Source organism: Pongo abelii, chromosome 3 (genome assembly GCF_028885655.2).
Source record: "Pongo abelii isolate AG06213 chromosome 3, NHGRI_mPonAbe1-v2.0_pri, whole genome shotgun sequence".
Taxonomy (NCBI): domain Eukaryota; kingdom Metazoa; phylum Chordata; class Mammalia; order Primates; family Hominidae; genus Pongo; species Pongo abelii.
Window position 1 is genome coordinate 117292303 of NC_071988.2, and position 19591 is coordinate 117311893.

General features: G+C 35.4%; 1 protein-coding gene across 1 annotated transcript; it reads left to right on the plus strand.

Annotated features, from left to right (window-relative positions):
• The first annotated feature begins 206 nt into the window (after positions 1 to 206).
• Positions 207 to 1773, plus strand: PDHA2 (pyruvate dehydrogenase E1 subunit alpha 2). The gene has a single exon (XM_002814979.5). It carries the CDS (start codon positions 411 to 413, stop codon positions 1584 to 1586), a length of 1176 nt encoding a protein of 391 aa, XP_002815025.2. The 5' UTR covers positions 207 to 410; the 3' UTR covers positions 1587 to 1773.
• Positions 1774 to 19591: the final 17818 nt, after the last annotated feature.

The following is a 19591-nucleotide window of genomic DNA, read 5'->3' on the forward strand; positions in this document are numbered from 1 at the left end:
ACTAACTCAGAACTCTCGTGTGCCTTAGGGACTGAGTTTGTTCCTTTCTTCTATTTGACACGCTTGTGGGGAAAGCTTGAGATACACTGCTCCAGGGTTTAACAGGGAAAAGGGACTAGATTACTGACGTTCGGCAATGACGGCGGTTAATTAGGATGCCCTGTAGTTTGCTCAAGTCTCCAGAAAAGGAAACCACTTTTAGTCTTCATCTTACAGCTGGCAGGCACTGTACAAATCAGTCAGCTCAGGCTGCGTGGCCCATGTCCCAATGCTGTGCATGACCTGCCTCTATCCCCCGTGTGCACTGCCCGGATGGCGCCACGTGCGTTGGAGCACCGGAAGGAGACGCGAAGCCGAAGCCAGGCCTTCTGGCGGTCGTTACGGGACACCGCCGCCATCTACAGCACTCCATGAAGAATATGCTGGCCGCCTTCATCTCCCGCGTGTTGAGGCGAGTTGCCCAGAAATCAGCTCGCAGAGTGCTGGTGGCATCCCGTAACTCCTCAAATGACGCTACATTTGAAATTAAGAAATGTGATCTTTATCTGTTGGAAGAGGGTCCCCCTGTCACTACAGTGCTCACTAGGGCGGAGGGGCTTAAATACTACAGGATGATGCTGACTGTTCGCCGCATGGAATTGAAGGCAGATCAGCTGTACAAACAGAAATTCATACGCGGTTTCTGTCACCTGTGCGATGGCCAGGAAGCTTGCTGCGTGGGCCTTGAGGCCGGAATAAACCCCTCGGATCACGTCATTACATCCTATAGGGCTCATGGTGTGTGCTATACTCGGGGACTTTCTGTCCGATCCATTCTCGCAGAGCTGACGGGAAGAAGAGGAGGTTGTGCTAAAGGAAAAGGAGGATCGATGCATATGTATACCAAGAACTTCTATGGGGGCAATGGCATCGTCGGTGCGCAGGGCCCCCTGGGCGCTGGCATTGCTCTGGCCTGTAAATATAAAGGAAACGATGAGATCTGTTTGACTTTGTATGGGGATGGCGCTGCGAATCAGGGGCAGATAGCCGAAGCTTTCAATATGGCAGCTTTATGGAAATTACCTTGTGTTTTCATCTGTGAGAATAACCTATATGGAATGGGAACATCTACTGAGAGAGCAGCAGCCATCCCTGATTACTACAAGAGGGGCAATTTTATCCCTGGGCTAAAGGTCGATGGAATGGATGTTCTGTGTGTTCGTGATGCAACAAAATTTGCAGCTGACTACTGTAGATCTGGAAAGGGGCCCATACTGATGGAGCTGCAGACCTACCGTTATCATGGACACAGTATGAGTGATCCTGGAGTCAGTTATCGTACAAGAGAAGAAATTCAGGAAGTAAGAAGTAAGAGGGATCCTATAATGATTCTCCAAGATAGAATGGTAAACAGCAAGCTCGCCACTGTGGAAGAATTAAAGGAAATTGGGGCTGAGGTGAGGAAAGAAATTGATGATGCTGCCCAGTTTGCTACCACTGATCCTGAGCCACATTTGGAAGAATTAGGCCATCACATCTACAGCAGTGATTCATCTTTTGAAGTTCGTGGTGCAAATCCGTGGATCAAGTTTAAGTCCGTCAGTTAAAGGGAGGCTACGTGTGAATTTATCATCAGTCTCTCAATGGAATGTTCATGGTCAAATTTAAGAAACTGTGTTCTCAACTCAAGGAGGAATAAAACTCATAAAACAAAAGCCTTGTAAGCATTTATTAAAAGAGATTATTAAAAGAGATTGAAAGACATGCATTCAATAAAAGTGATATTATATTCAATTATACTGTATATTTTTGCATTAAAAGATACTATATAGGTAATAATTTAGTGTGAATATCTTAAAGATTATTTTGAACTTATACAAGTCTAAAATAGGAAAAGGAGATTATTTAACTTCCCAAACTGTTTGTCATAACAGTTCCATTTGATTTAGCTTTATACTATTTTAATGCATTCTCTTCTTTAAAAGAAAGTTGTTTCCTACTTCCCCTGCCATGGGTTTCTATGTAGAATCACCATCCTGAAGTAAGGAGATTATTTCAAGCTACTCAGGACACCTATGGATATGTAACCATTTGCTTGAATTAGCTAATAACGAATACAGTTTAGTGTAACAGTGTGCGCATGTGCATGTGCATGAGTGCACATGTGCATGTGCATGAGTGCACATGTGCACACCCACACACGTGGTGCTGAAGTTTGTTAACACTGACCGTTTTTCCAATAATATATGATATTTAACAGGGCAGGGGAGGAAGAACAAGGATTTTTTTTCATATTATTGTATCTTTTTACAATATTTTTAGTCTTTTAACCCTTAAGGAAAAATATAGCAAAAATTAAAATCTAGGGGAAAAACTGCATTCCGCTTTGATCTTTAAGTTAAAGCTACTCTTATTTTGCAGTTCATTTATGCCCTTATATATTCTAAAATTTAATGGGCCATTCTGGTGAATTTCAGACTGAAAAATGAATAAACAGAGATAGTGATTCAAAGGAGTTAAGCAGAGGAAGTGACATTAATAAAAAGTTGAAAGTAAAATCTACCTTGCTTCTTACTAGCTGTTAACCATGTGTTACTAATCACTACATGATCAACTATTTAGTATCTTTTAATGCAACAGAACATTCACAGATAACTTTTTCCAAAGGAACACACAACATGTCTTTTCTACAGTCCAGCACCATGTCAATTATCAAGTCATGACTTGGTGAAAGCAGTTTTACTTGGTTATATTCGACTACTTAAAATCCTGCTGAGCTTGGTGTTTGGTGTATGTTATTTTTCTGAGATAGACTAAAACCAGAAATGATAATTTGCCTGTGATTTAAGAATAGTAGGTGGAACATATGAAAACAGTCAAAGGTTAACCCTTTTTCTTTACTGTACAGCATCTACTTCTACAAATAGAACCTAGACTCTGAGAAATAAGAAAACCAAAAGCTCAGAGGCCTGTGAGAAGATGGACATATGTACATATATGTACAGGCTTAATCTCCGTATCTTCTCCCAAACAAGTTTAAACAAGTAAGATAGCCTAACATTCTGAATTCAGAAAGCAAAGATAAACATTGTTTTGCTTATATATAAGTGATATTACTAGCTAATATGTTTTGATTATAATACCACAGCTGTTCAGAGGTGCTTGGATTGGATTCCTACAATTAAAAACAAAAGAGGATTTTTCATACGACATTCAGAATAATAAGTACATTCTTCTAATGATAAAGAATTCTTTTTATTTTTACATACTGATATTTTCACATATTTGCAAGTGGAAGATAAGCTTCTCAATTAAGGCTATTTTACATATGCAATATACAGAAATAATTTTTAAAGTTTTTTAATAGATTCTTTTGATGCCAGCAAAAATTAAGATACAAATAATTGATTAGAAATAAAACCATCCCTAAATCAAGATACATAGATATTGTACTTCACTTCAGGGAAATAATACAAATTTTGTTGTTAGAGGAATAAAGCATGTTTGTCACAACACAATATATGTTATTAAATTCCATTAAAGAAGGAGGTTTTCAATGTTTTCTATGTTAAACAATGTTCAGATTTCTTGCATACATTGGGTAATTCATATCACTGGTTACACACGATTCTGTAATCATGCAAAACAAAAAAAAGCAACTGAAAAATTCAAACATGTTGTTTTCAATTAGGTCGAGATTTATTGCTTGACTAATAGCAGCAATAATTTATCAAGCTGTAAACCAGAGAGGTGTAGAAATCTAGCAATTGGATTCTATTTCTTGTCTATAGTACTGGGTTACTCAATCTGTTTTATCCTCACGTTAAAATACCTACTAAGTTATGATAGTCATAATAAGAATTTCACTGCTGCAGCAAAGCTAGACTATCTGCAAAAAGGAAGAGTTCCTAATTTCTTAATCTTTATGATATGTTATAATGATAAAATATCATGTAGTGTGTGTGGAATGGAATAAGAAAGAAAGGAGGTTAAGAAAGATTTATAAAGGGTATACTAGATTAGAATTACATTTTTTAAAAAAATAATGGATATGTCTTCCCATCTAGTGTACAAAAACCAGAGCATATTGTTACGAAAATTTAACTTGAAATTTTGTAAGAGCTATGTTTTAAAAATTGAAATATAATTTTATAATTGAAATATAATTTTTACATATGCAATATACAGAAATAATTTTTAAAGTTTCACCCTTCTAAAAGTGTACAAGTCAATGATTTTAGTACGTACACAAGACTACGCAATCACCACTGTCAAATTCTAGAATATTTTTATCATTCCCACTTTCAGTCAATCCTATTTCCCCTGGTAACTACTAATCTACTTTTTGTCTCTAGATTTGCCTATTCTGGACATTTCATATAAGCCACACAATATATTGGTCCTCTATGACTGGCTGCTATCCCTTAGCTTAATGTTTTCATGTTTCGTCCATGCTGTAGCATGTATCAGTACTTTAGTCTTTTTTACGGCCGAATAACATTCCATTTTATTTATCCACAAGTTATTGAAGATTTAGAATTTTTTTCTACTTTTTGACTATTATGAATAAAATGTTGCTGAGAAAAAATTCAATCACAAAGACAATAACAATTTTCAATGTATTGGCTAACACAAACAATATCCCTTTTGATGCAATCCCTTTCGATTATAAACAGATAATGATGAAGAAAAGTGTTAAAATACTTTAAGCCTGATATTTATCAACTTATATAACCTATTGCTCCAGTTGGATTTAGAATTACAATTTTAGATTTGCATAAAATTTGAGAACAATATACAGATGTACCACATGCCCTGCACCCAATTTCCCTTTTATTAACATTTTATATTAGTATGTGGCAAGGAAAGAGTAAATTCAGCTGGCTTGAGTTACTCAAAACCTGCACATTTAAGGAAAGACCTCTTTTCACACTCCTGGGAGATGATCTCTGAACCCTTGGAATATTCTACCTGATATGAATGTTTTTGTGAGCCTCAGGCCTTGGGCCATACTATGCCAATATGACCAGATTAATTTATCTTAATGATGTGTCCCTCTTTTACTCCATTGAGAAGATATACCTGGAAACTTCTGCCTGCTTTCTCTTGAACTTCTCTTCATGTGTCTTTTTCCTTTCCTGATTTTAATTTGTATCTTTTCACTGTAATAAACCATAAGAAAAAACAATCCAGTTTTTTAAATTATACAGAACAAGAAGCTATATATAAAAGAGGAGGTCCTGAAATATTAAGTGGCTAATTCAAGTTCACATAGTAAGTGATAGTGATAGCTATTGTTATCAGTCCATTCTCATGCTGCTATAAGGACATACCTGAGACTGGGTAATTTATAAAGGAAAGTTTAGTTGACTCAGAGTTCAGCATGGCTGAGGAGGCCTTGGGAAACTTAACAATCATGGCAGAAGGGGAAGCAAACACATCCTTCTTCACAAGGTGGCAAGAAAAAGAATGAGAGCAGAGCGAAGGGGGAAGCCCCTTATAAAACCATCAGATCTCCTGAGAACTTACTCACTATCATGAGAATAGCATGGGGGAACCACCCCCATGATTCAATTACTTTCCACCAGGTCCATCCCATGACTTATGGGGATTATGGGAACTACCACTGAAGATGAGATTTGGGTGGGGACACAGCCAAACCATATCAGCTACTAATCATAGCCACTATTCTATTTTACTAGACTGCTTTTGTGTACAAGACACTATGCTTACTATTTTGTATACATTATCCCACTTGATGTTTACAATATCCACATAATATAGGCATTATAGTCTACATTTTACAAAAGAGAAAACTGAGGCACAAGTAGGTTGCTCAAGATTTTGCAATTTACAAATGGAGGATGCAGGATTAAAAGCCAGGCAACAAAATCCATATTATGAAAATTACTTTTTTGTACTGCTTTGTACAGTAATAACCAACCACGAAATCTGTTCTAAAAAGGTTCATTAATAAATGAATGAATACAATTAAACTAGAACTAAGGGATTTTATCAATTACTATAAACTGAGTCTAGATTTCAGGCCTAGAGTAGAAACACATAGACCGAGATTGGGAGGAAAACAGACACAGGAAATAGGAAGTAAGGCAGAATAAACATAGCCACAAAAGTTGTGATACTCATCCCATTAAGAAATTGGATATACGTCCCTTCCTCTTGAATCTGAGTGAGCTTTTGCCGCTCTGACCAATAGACACCAGCAGAAATGACACTGAAATGCAGTTTCAGGGCCCAGGATATGAGAAACAGGCAGCTTTTGATTCATATCTCTTGGGAACATTCTCTCTAGGAGCTGTGATTCTCCACTTTAGAAGTTCAAATACACTGAGAACCTCTTGCTAGCGAGGGCATGAGCAGACACTCTGATCACCAGTCCTGGCTGATCTCTGCCTTGCAGCCAAAGCTGCAAAGGCAACAGACTCCCAGTGAGGCTATCCTAGACCCTCCAGACAGCCCATCTACTAGCTGAAAGCTAACGAGGGATGTCAGACAATGTCTGACAAAACAGTAGAATCAAAACCAAACTCTTCCCAGATCCCCAAATGTACAAAATCACAAGAAAAAATAAAAACGGTTGTTCTTAATATTCTAATTTTTGAAGTACTTTGTAGCGATAGATAGCCAGAATAAAAAGGGAGTTTAGACTCAGCAGAAATTAGAATTACATTGCTTATTCAAAAGCCAGGGATCTCGGGAGAATAGGTGAAGGTTAGTAAACCAAGTCAGAATCAGAAAGCCCAAAGGATATCCCATTGCATAGGTTCAAAATTTAGAAGTACCAAGGGAGAAGAGATGGGAATCCAGTAAAAAGAGGGTAGCCCAGGGAAAAAATGACAACTGTTAAACATATAATTTTACACCATGTGGGGCTGGTTTCCAGATTAACTAGAATACCTACAACATGCATTTTGAGGTTTTTAGAGTAAAATGTTGCCAACCATAGGTTTGGAAACACATTGCAGATTATATTTGCAATTTCAGCAACTTAGACTTGGCTGAGTCCAGGCAGAAGTTTTCTGATTAATGAGTATTAGGCCTTAATGGGTCAACTCCAGCACTTGAAATGCCAAGGAAGTGTATGAACACCTCGTTGGGAATGCACAGCTGTTTGTGACTATTCTAGCTAAGTAGTAAAGAGGAATCCAGGTAACCAAGGGCTCGAGAGCATAGAACCTGAGAAGCAAAGAGGGAATGAAGTCAGGAACTCAGCCAAGTTAATAGGCATTAGACAAACAAACAGAAGACTAAATCGGAGGGCAGGGGAAAGAGTGGACTTGAATAATGAACAAGGGTAAGGGAACTAGAATTAGGAGTTGGCATTTGGTGAGCTTTGTGTTATCACAGGAGTCAATACCTACTAGATGAACTGAATCAGTGGTATCTCATGTCTTGATTGACTCTTTAGAACCTAATGCTTCCTACCCAGTTTCACTAAGTCTTTAAAGCAACCCTTCCTTCATGTGGCATGGAAATAAATTAGAGTCTGAACTTTGGTGTCATTCAAATCTGGGTTCAAATCAAAGCCCTGTCATTTATGAGAAATGATATCTTTGGAAAGTGAACTAATTCTGTGTATCTTTGCTTTTTCATCTGTAAGAAGGTTAACCCATATGACTGTTATAAAATTAAATGAAGAACTAAAGTGACACCTACTCCAGGCATACCCAATGTGATCAATTTCTGTCCATAGGAAGAGAGAGCTTTTCACTTAGAAAAAGAAGAGCATTCAGAAGAGACTATCCCATGTCATCTGAAAGCAAGCAAAAATCGTAGGTGTTTTGTATAAGGATCGCAGTGGTCAGAAGAAAATGAGAGCAGTATATGAGATATATTTTTTGAAATTCAGCTACCCTTTGTTTTCTTGTGACCCTCTTTATCTTGAACTAAGTAATTCTCCTTCAGCCAGCTTTGGATACAGAAAATAGTACAGAAGGGCCAACAAGTATGGACAGTAAGATTAGACGTACAAGCACTGGAACTACCCAATTTGCCTCAAATTTTGTTCAGAACTGGGGTTAATTGATCTATCGACTACAGTAAAGTGTGTAGATATCATGCAGCCACTAAGTTTGTAAGATCAAGGATGTGGAATACTGCTTTTATTGTAATATAGATGACTATAGATAACCTAATACTAGCAATTCCCTTAAAATTTGCCCCATTCTTTCTATTGTAGATTCCTTTAAAGAATGCTCTGAAATAATATTAATAAAAACAATGATCTGATCAGGCTTGGAACGCAAATCAAACAAAAACTCTGCATTCAATCAGTATTATAATTCTTTTCCACTGACTTAATTTATGTCTATTTGATCTATGAGGCTGATCTATATAGCAAACAGCAAAGATGTACTGGAATTTGAGAAGAAGAAATGGAAATTTTCTGCTGGCGTTATGCACAGAAAGGAGCACAATCAAATTAGGAAACACTGAAGAGCAACAAAGACAATTCATACAATACTTTCCTTTTGACAGGCCAATAAATACTCAAGCTGAATAATTTACCAAAAGAAAAACGGCTCACTGGAACCTCATGACCTTTTGAACAATGAGCAGGAGTTCAATTATCCACAAACGTTCTATTAAAAGGCTGCTTTCCAGGACACAGTGTTATTTTAGCAGGCGTACGTTAGAATTATTAAAGAGAGGGAGGCACTGCCTTTGTAGTTTCTGTTTCCTGCTATAGTTTGTTACCTTGTTTTTAAAAGCTGACTGCCACATGAAGTAGCACTTTTCCCAAAAAAGGAAAAAAAACGTAGGAGGAAGCAATTATTTTAATAAAGATTCTGGCAAGTACGAGCTATTAAATTTCACTGGAACACTTTATCTGCATGTTACTAGAGTGATACTGTCACTTTAGAAAGTATATAATTTGCTTCCACTAGAGATAGAGTAACATGCCAACAGCACTCAAAGAATTTTCTCCATTGCTGTCCACATGGACCACGGTGTTGTGAGCTGCTAATAAATTTCTTGGGTGTATCTAGGCTTCAAGTACTGGAGAGCTTTCTTCTTACTCTATCTTGTACAAGCTCATATCTTCCCTAAGACAAAGGTCTGTAGAAGTCATGTGTGGAATATCACATATTTTGGAATTAAAGCACTGGAGTTTACTGCTATTATGAAAGAACATTATGAACTCAGATCTTATAGAGGCAATACAGTTCCTATGATTTAAATTTCTCTTCAATAATCCTTTATCATTTCTCTCATTGTTTTTTGAATATTCTTCTGAATCCTTTATGTGTCTTTCCATATTTTTCTGAATTGTTGAGATTAGAACTAAGAACTCCATACAATTAAAACTCTGACTGGTCTAAAGTTAGTGGAAAAACTGTTTCACTATTTTTACATTAATATTGCTTTATTCACCGAATTATGCTTACTGAGGAGAAAGAGTTGAATTCTTATGAGAGCACAATCAACTAAATTCTCAAATATACCTGCATTCAGACCCAACAGAGGTGGAAGCTTGTCCTTTCCTGGATGAATTAACTTCCTCTGAGTCACTCTTTACTACTCTATAAAAAAAAAAAAGGAGTATCACACTGAACTTGTAGTGCTGTTATGAGGATTAGAAATTACGTGTATAAAGTCCTTTCAGCTTGACACACAGTGAATACTCCATACAGTAGGTATATTTTTCCCTCCCCTCCCCTTCTTTTTTTCATCTCCTATCTTACTTTAAACATTTGATTTTTCTCACATATCTTTACAGAAAAACATTTCATTAGCCTTTTACCTTTCACAAGTCATTTAGATTTTGACTCTGTCATACCAAAAGCTTAGTCATGATTTTTTTATTCACGGATTCCAGAAACTCATTAACTATCATTTTTATTACATTATATAGATCATCAGTGGGAAATTTAGATGTCACATGGTCTATAAATTGAGTGTACCACACCTGTAGTACAGGCATGAGCTTCTAGGGGTGGCTTTGCTATTCTTATTATCCAGACTTATCTACTTTGACCATTTTCTAATAACTCTATTAAATTTTATTTTGCCAAGTGTTACTATGAAACATAGTAGTTTCTAGAAAGATTTCATCAATATGACATCTTTCAAATCTCCAAAACGCTATGAACCTTACATATATTAGTTAATTTAGAAATCTGACATATGTACAATAAGTTCACATGTGTACAAATGTTTCCTTTGAGAATAAATTCGCTATCTCTATTCCTTAATAAGGACTTTAGTTTTGTGTTAATCAAAAGTATTAAGGGGCAGGTGGTGATATGCTGTCAAGTTAGAGGAGCAGCAGTGCAAACATTCTATTTATTAATGTTATTCATAAAGTTTCTATTGTAAACAGCATTAAACTACTTACTATTCACCAAAAGGGTATAAAAAGTGTATCAGAGCTTCAAAATCAATGACATGTTGCCCTCTACCCAATGCTACTCTTCAGCAAAGAGGGAAAAAGCTGCTCCTCAAACTCAGCATGCCGTGTTTAAATTCACACTTAAATTTCCGCTTGAGGAGGCAAGCCAAAACAAACTAGTTCTCCCTGAGATGCACCATGGGAATAAGTGTCCTCCCAAATTTAATAATTATCTGAGCAGAGTCTTTTTCCCACTCCCCTTTTCCTTCTGAATAGGGCTTGCTTACTAGGCCCTAGTTGTTCTCTACTCTTCTATTTGCATAATTCATGGAAGTCAACTTGCTGGCTCTATTCTGTCCCATAGAATGATAGTCTTTGTTTTTTTATTTTATTTTATTTATTTATTTTTATTTTTATTATTATTATTATACTTTAGGTTTTATGGTACATGTGCGCAATGTGCAGGTAAGTTACATATGTACACATGTGCCATGCTGGTGCGCTGCACCCACTAACTCGTCATTTAGCATTAGAGTACACTGTTCTCTCTTTGTAGCTATAATTAGGGATACACTATATAAAAATTTTAAAATGAAACAAATGTCAGCATTTAGATAGGTAGATATTATATTTCCTAATCATACCCTGATTCAAGACTGCTTCCTTTACAAATTAACCTATGTGAATGACTTCAAAACAGTGTAGAAAATATTTATTTAAACATAGGCTAGCTCAAGGATATGTAAATAGTTGTTATTGCCATTTGATTCATTACATGCAATCTATAAAATCACATTACTCACATTACTATAAGTAGGAAGTATATCATCATTTAGTTAACAGATTTTGAAATAAAAATTAGAAACTATGGTTTTCTATCCATCCACAATATTTTATTAATGATTTCATGGGTATGTAGGTAAAGTATTTTCTTCTTCATTTGATACTCTATGCAATTCAGCTTAATTCTTCAAATGTCACATGTTTTTAATATTATTATTTTGACACTTTCTTAAGCAGATACCTAATAAGATATTTTTCTAAAGAAAGTGATACACAAGGCTATAGAACTACTATAAGTAAAAGAGACACTTACATATTCAAATCACACAAAATTTCAAAGACAACCAAATAAGATTGTGCTGTATAGATCTAGTAGCATTGGGGAATAACACTTCTGATCAGGATATTAATATACAATAGTATTTTCAAAAGCAAAATATTTGGGCTGAACAACATGCAGTGAAATTTGATTTACAAATATTTTGCCCTAGTGGGATCTTTCTGGAGTTTTATTACACTTGAATTTTCAATTTGATCTATATTTGCTGCAGATTGGTTCACCCAATGGTTGATGGCTAATTTCTGAATAACATTGAAGTGCAGGAAATACTACATTTATTCATCTTCATAAAAACTGTGGTTGAGTACTCTTGGAAGTGTAAGTCTATATTAATAACCATATGTCACAGCATGATTTTGTACATTCTTAAATAGTAGTGAACATAAATTTTTAATGTAGGAGGTTTTTTTTTTTTTGGCCAAGAATCAGAAGATCCTTACCTCATTTTTTAAAAAGAAATTATTTGTTAACATATGGAAAACTTGAATTGAATTGCTATCTGAGAAAATAGGGGTCTCTGGTGGCAAATACATATGATCACTTATAGTTCCCTTTTTTTGTGAAGGCTGCAAATATATCCAAGATGCACGCATATCTGAAAGGATTGCATTACCTTTCCCTTATTATACATATGTCAGTCTTTTATATGTGCAAATAATACTGAAGTCTGATTTCATACCACTCTATTATGATTGAGGAATATTGGAATATCTGTGCCTAAGAAAACTCTCTAGATTTCTGTCCAGATGACTGTAACTGGCTAGTTATGATTTTCATAATCTTTTAGAGTCCAGAACTGAACATTCTATAAGTCTTCTGGAAGATGTGTGGTATTTGAACTAGTGTGACTGACATAAATGTGAAAAGAAATGAGGAAAGTGAAGTACTTTCTAGTGGCCACATAATTAAAAACATGCAATAGATTTGACTATAATATCTTCATTTCTCAATTTATCTATGAATGAACCAAAGTTAGTTATAATAAATGTTATATGAGAACCAAACATAGCAAACTTACCTATTACACTTAGCACTGAACACATGTTAAAGGCTCCACAAATAAAGAGTAAATAAAGTAAATACATAGGTTTACTGAAAGGAGAAAAACTGAATATATTGGTCAAGAAGAGAGAAAATGCAGTTACACTTAGGTAAAACTGGCTTTCTCCAACTGCCTTTTCTGAAAGATTTCCTAAAAGGAACTGAGGGTGGATTTTTAATCTATTTCTTTTGCTGGTAAAGATACATGTTGTTCAAAAATGAAAGGGAAAATCAACAGAAAGGGAGCCTAAGACTTTTTCAAAAATACAGTATAGCATTAGTATGTAATAGTCCCATTCCTTGGTAAACCATATGCTAGAACTGAAAAATAATATTGCCTGTTGAAACATAAGGAATTTTGAATGATCTGTCCTTTTAAAATAGTTATCATTGGTGCTAGATATTACTGATTTAAAATTAAACTTTCCTGCATACTAATATAAATAAATGATTAAATAAATACATAGAGAAGAATAGATATGTCTTCCGTGCAAAAAAATTCCAAAGAATTTCTGTAAATACTCTGTCTTTAAGTAGGTGGAACATAACTCTCAACTCAAGTTTGGGCCACACATAGTGACTTCCTTTCAGAGTATAAAATAAAATGGGGAAACAGTAACTTTGCAATGGAGAAAACTGACAAATACCACCTAAGCTAGGTAATCAAGGTCAATATCAACAATAATAAATCACATTGATATTATCTATCCTTGATATGATGTGATGGAAATGGCACTTTACTTTTGTGGTCTCCCCAAAACACGTAACTCTAGTCTAATCATGAGAAAAATATCAAACAAAACAGATACTTCTAGAGTAGCATTATGTAAAACACCTGATCAGTACTACCCAGACCAATCAAGGTCATACAAAACAAGGAATGTTTGATGTAGGAGCTAAGGGCTTGGCCCTCTGAAGTGTCACTGAAAATCACTGACATGAAGCAGATTAATAGGAGAAAAGGTACACAAATTTATTTAATGTGCATACATGGGAGCCTTCAGATTGAAGACCCAGAGATTCAGGGGAAATTGTCCATTTTTATGCTTAGGTTCAACAAAATATGGACAGCCATGTAGAAATATGATTGGACAAAAAATGGTATGATCTAATCCTAAGAGACTGAGTGGGGAACCCAGTAAGGCTGTCTGTCTGGATTCTTCTTGGCCTGAGCATTCATTCCTTCCTTCTGGGTGATGGGCTGGACCCTCACTGGAAAAGGAGTCTTATGAACTACAGTCAAACAAGGTAGTTTGATCTTAAAAAGATAACTTTTGTATGGCCAGTTTTTAGACAAAAATGAGGAGGGATAATTAGAGTAGTATTTTTAGGTATTTTGGTTGGCTCTGGGGATAAGAGGTTCTGATTTCTAAGACCTGACTTGGTGAAGAGGGATTCTAGTTTCTATAGGTAGCCTTAGGGAGAATGGGGCTGAGAGACAGGAGGGAAGGAGGGCAGAGAAAAATTTTTGCTTCTGAGGTGATTCTGAGGCTTTCATTTTGGGATTTTGTTTTCTGAGCTCCAACACTGCCCAGAGGAGTTAGGAAGTAAAGACAACTAGTAATATGGTATCCTGGAAGAGATCCTCGAGTGAAAAAAGGGCATTCAGTAAAAACTAAGGAAATCTGAAAAATAAAGGATGGACATGAGTTAATAATAAGGTTTCAGTATTATTCATTGTGATCATACCAATGTAAGATATTAACAATAGAGGAAACTGGATGTGGGATATGTAGGAACTCTGTACTATCTTCACAATTTTTCTGTAAATCTAAAACTGTTCTAAACGACAAACTTCATTAGAATTTACAAAAGAATTCCAAAATAATTTAAAAAATAGATTTCTATACTAAAATTATTCTCATAGAACTTCAATCACAAAAAATGTATTTTTGTATTTAGTCATCAATCTAGTGTTTCATTTATGCCCAAATATTTATTTACAAAGCTGTTAATTCACTGTTATGGGTGTTGAGATAGAGAAAATATCATCAGATTAATAAGGCCTGTCATAAAGTTGAAGAGGAAAATGCCAACTAACTAAAATTGTAAGGCAGTAAATGGTTTTAAGCTACTAAAGGGTTAATTAAAACTTTTTATATATTAATGCTTATTAATGTCTAAATTATTGTATTCCATTTATTTTTGGAAGGAATTAATTTTGGATATAATTATGTCAAGAAGAATTTTAATATAGGATAGTTGATTCAAGCTAATATGACTTATTGTGAATTTTGGTTTTGCTTTTGTATCTGATTGCAAAGGTATAAATTTTGAATACAACAAAATATTAAATATTCAAAATACTTAAACTTACATTTATTAAGCAAGATAAAATGTTACTGTTTCAGCCAAAGCATTAATACTGTATGAACATGCTCTCTTCTATTAAATGCAAGTTTAATTATCTTAATTACTCTCAGAATTTTATTATGTTGTATCTATGCTGCCACATTGATAAATACCTCTAGGTGCACAATCATAGCTACTATATTTTCATATGTGATGACTTTCCTAAATTGGGCGTTTTATTTTTATAAAAATTTTATATTGATTACATGTAGTATGAAGCTTTTAAAGTGAATTAAAGATTTTGAAAATAATCTTCTCAGTGAAAACTGAAGTGGAACTAATCTATATTTTTTAAAAGCTGAATAAATTAGTCAAAAAGTGAGCAGTATTAATAATGACAGGCAATTTATTAATGATCAGGTCATGAACACAGAAGAACACTAAGCATTGAAACAGAACAGATTGAAAGAAATAATTACATGTTATTAATCAAATATTCTGTAAAATATATATCATTTCTATCTAAAAAACCAGGTAAACCTCTAATTCCAGATCCTGGGTCAAAATGGATATCTCTGGCTTATATATTTTTGTATACCTCTCTTGATAAAGAAAATAATCTGAGTTGCAGTATTTTATTTCCAGTCATGATTTGGGATGGGAGCAGAGTAGCCTGACATTCACAATACTTCAGTGGCAATTACAGCACAGTTAATATATCAATTTAATTAAATTCTTATAGTGATTCATGATATAAAATATCAAAATAAGTTACCTTGCACAGAAATAGACAAAAGATCAATGTAGTGGGCAGAGATACAATGAATTAAATTAAAGTATAACTGTCATCTACTGAAAGGATTGTGTACGTAAGTAGGGGTTATTTTTTGGTAAAGCAATCACTTAGAAAGACATCATTTAGGAAAATTAGCTAAGATAGATCTCAGAAGTTTCCAGAGACTCCTAAAATCAGCCTTAAAGCAAAATCTAAATTTTTATCTTATTAATGAAGAATCAAATAACTGTCTTTGCATTAAATAAAAATAAATGAATTTTTCCCTTATGTTTTACTAAACATAATACAAAATTTTGCATTTTCAGATGTGATTTGCCACTAAATTTTAGTGTTTTTAAATAAACCAATATCATTACAATCCTCATGGAAAAGCTATACATCAAAGAAAACATCTGTGTGTCAGAGAGAAGAGAGAAAAAGTGGCATCAGTGAGTGAGTTGATCAGGTTTGCTCATCTCACTACCACTTTGAACTAAGTCTGATCATGTAATTCTACAATTCAGAAGTAAAGCTGCTGTTTTTTTCTGCTGATAAAGGCAGTAGGGGCTTGAGCAATGAAAGAAAAACAAGATAAGATAGAAGAGAAGAAAGAAGAGAGAGAGGAAGAAAGAAGGAAAGAAAGAGAGAGACTGAAAGAAAGAAAATGCCATCGGTATCCTAAGTGAGTCTTACTGCTTACAGTGTGCTAAAAAATTAATAATTGGTACTTTTACATGTCAATGATTTATAAATAATCTTGTGATCATGTGTTTTTCTCCTTTTGGCTCTAAGCATCTTCATCTGGAAAAAAGAATGAGTTGAGTTGTGTTTTACTCAGATACTTTTTTTTTTTTTGAGACAAAGTTTTACTCTTGTTACCCAGGCTGGAGTGCAATAGCTCAATCTTGGCTTACTGCAACCTCTCCCTCCTGCATTCAAGGGATTCTCCTGCCTCAGCCTCCCAAGTAGCTGGGATTACAGGTGCCTGCCACCACACCCAACTAATTTCTTGTATTTTTAGTAGAGATGGGGTTTCACCACATTGGCCAGGCTGGTCTCGAACTCATGACCTCAGGTGATCCACCTACCTTGGCTTCCCAAAGTGCTGGGATTACAGACGCGAGCTATTACACCCGGCCAGATATTGTCTAATGATACATTTTATAGATTATTTGTGAACCTAAAATATCTGAGACAGGTCTCAACCAATTTAGGAAGTTTATTTTGCCAAGGTTAAGGACCCATTCATGACACAGCCTCAGGAAGTCCTAAGGGTGTGTGCCCAAGGTGGTCAGGGTACAGATTGCTTTTATACATTTTAGGGAGACGTATCAATCAATACGTACAAGATGTACATTGGTTCAGTCCAGTAAGGCAGGACAACTCAAAGGTGAGGAGGTGGTGTGTCAGGTCATAGGTAGATAAGAGATAAAAGAGGTTGCATTCTTTTGAGTCCTTGATCAGCCTTTCACTGAATACACAATTTAGTCTGGCTCAGTGAATCTGCATTTTTAACATAAACAATAGGGCAGAGAAAGCAATCGGGTATGTATTTGTCTCAGGAGAGCAGAGGGATGACTTTCTGTCCCACACCTGTGAAGATAGGCTATTAGTTTACATGGCCAGGATGAAATTCAATACAACTGTTTTAAGGTAAAGATCTTGAGGCCCATAAGGAATTTCCTTGTGAATAAATTGTGAGGGAGGTATGTAGCTCTTTTATCTTTTTAGCTACCTTATTTAGGAGTTAAAATGGGAGGCAGATATTCCTGATGTAGTTCCCAGCTTGACTTTTCCCTTGGCTTAGTGATTTTGGGGTCCTGAGATTTATTTTTCTTTCACAGTTTTATGTCAAAGAAATCATACCTAGCTCAGTTCCTGTGCTGTAATTTTAGTTTAGTTACTGCTAGAGTAATGAGTAATCATTAACTTATAAAGTATTTTGCTTTGTTTAATCAAGCAAAATAAGTGTGTGTGTGTGTGTGTGTGTGTGAGTGTGAATTAGTGCTGAAATCTTTCAGCCAGTTAAAAAATATTAGGACATTTTTGGACATGTCTTTTAGAAATACTATTACCAGATATTCCCCCCAAAAATTGAGTTTTCACTCTCACCTTCAATAATAATTGTAGGGGATAGAAAAACTTTCCTTCTACTCTCAGAAGGTTTGATAATTGAGTCTATGAAATAACCCGACAATAAACAGATTAACCAGAGAAAAATCATTTTAATTATGTGCATACGCATAGGAGCGCCACAACATTTGAGACTCAAAGAAGGGCCAGATGACTGAAGTTATATAATATCCCGAGGTACAGCAAGGAGTAGAAGTTTGAGGCCCTTGTGATGGTGACAGTGACACAAGTTATGCAAGGGGGAGGGGAGAAAATGCATGGCGAACAAGATTGTCTTGTTATGCATAGCAAAGTCTTTCAGGTATCAGAGGTGCCCATGGAAAGAACAGGTGTCAGCCTGTGACAGTGTCTGTCTGGGCATGGAGTTTCTTCTCCCTGGACTCACCCTTCCCTGGTTAGTGAGATTCCTGGGGAGCGGGTTCATGAAAATTGAGGATCTACCATTTGACAGATAAGGGAACTTTAGAGAACCCCCCACCTTACACTTCAGGAAAGAAAGAGGAGCAAGAGACAGGCGCATAGGAGAAAATCAGACAGACCTTGGTTCTCCTTTGGTTCAAAGCACTCAGCATGCCAAAGCACCATACTTTGGGATATTTGCTGAACGCCAACATAATCTACTATGTTGAAAAACTCCCCTGGTTATGCTAGTAGTATGTAACAGCACTGACACTAGGAAAAGATAACAAATAAGCAAAGAAAATAGAGTTCTATTTCTCTAACAGGACTGCTGAGTCACTTCTCACTTAAAATTAAGATTAGTCAAAACAGAAAATCTCAAATTATGGGAGATAAGTTTCACATCATTTATGTATCAAGTCATTTATGGTAGACAAATTTCAAGTCAGAAGTTTATTTCTCTCTCACATAAATATTGGCAGACCATGATTAATGTGGTGGCTCTATTATCCTTAGGGACCCAAGCTCCTTTTATGTGCTACCATCTTTAACAGGTGGTTTCCACCTCATTTTGCAAGATAGCTACGTATCACATCCACATTCCAGATTTACAGAATTTATGCTACCATCTTGCTTACATTCTTGGGTCATATTAAGCTCCACAAATGGTTGACAAATAACATGTTTTTGGCAGTCCATTTGCCCAGTTTGAGTTTATGGACTTTATTGTTGAGAAAGTAGAATATTGGGAGATACCTCACAGATACTAGAAGACAACTGGTAGCCTCTGCTCCCAGTCTATCCTTGGGCAAAATGTCCCTACATGTTGAATATACTCATTCTTCTATCCTAAGATATCTTCTGGTTCTAGTCAACTATGAAACAAAAGACAAGATTATCTTCTCCTTGAACCTGGTGTAGAGCTGTGGGGTAGGATTAAAATAACCACAATAAAAGTTTCCACTGAGAAAAAGAAGAAATGTCAAATATTTACCAGTTACTAGTTCATTTTCAATTTTATGCACTCATCTGAGGTGATTCTTTTATTAGTAATTTTCTAACTCAGTAGTCCTTAATTTAAAAAAAAAAAATCTCAGGACCCTTTTGTAGTTTTATAAATTCCTGAGTTACACGTTATTACATTCATCAGTTATTGAGAAGAGCAAGGAGCCTATTAAAATGTAGGGTATGTCTATCATTATTGGCTGCTTTATAAAACTGAAACTTCTAAAAATTATTTATTGGCTAATTTATTTAAAATAACAACTGTGGCACATGTTAACATAGTTTTATGAAAAAAATGAGGAGTGGCATCATTTAAACATTGGCAAATCTTCTTAATGTCTGACTTAACAGAAGACAACTGAATCATGATATTTGCTTCTGCATTCAATGTATTGATGTTAGTGAAGTAGATGAAGAAAATCCAGCTTTGCATAGCTAGAAAGTTGGAAAGGAGAGATGCTTAAGCAGCCTTTTTGGAAAACTGTTGTTA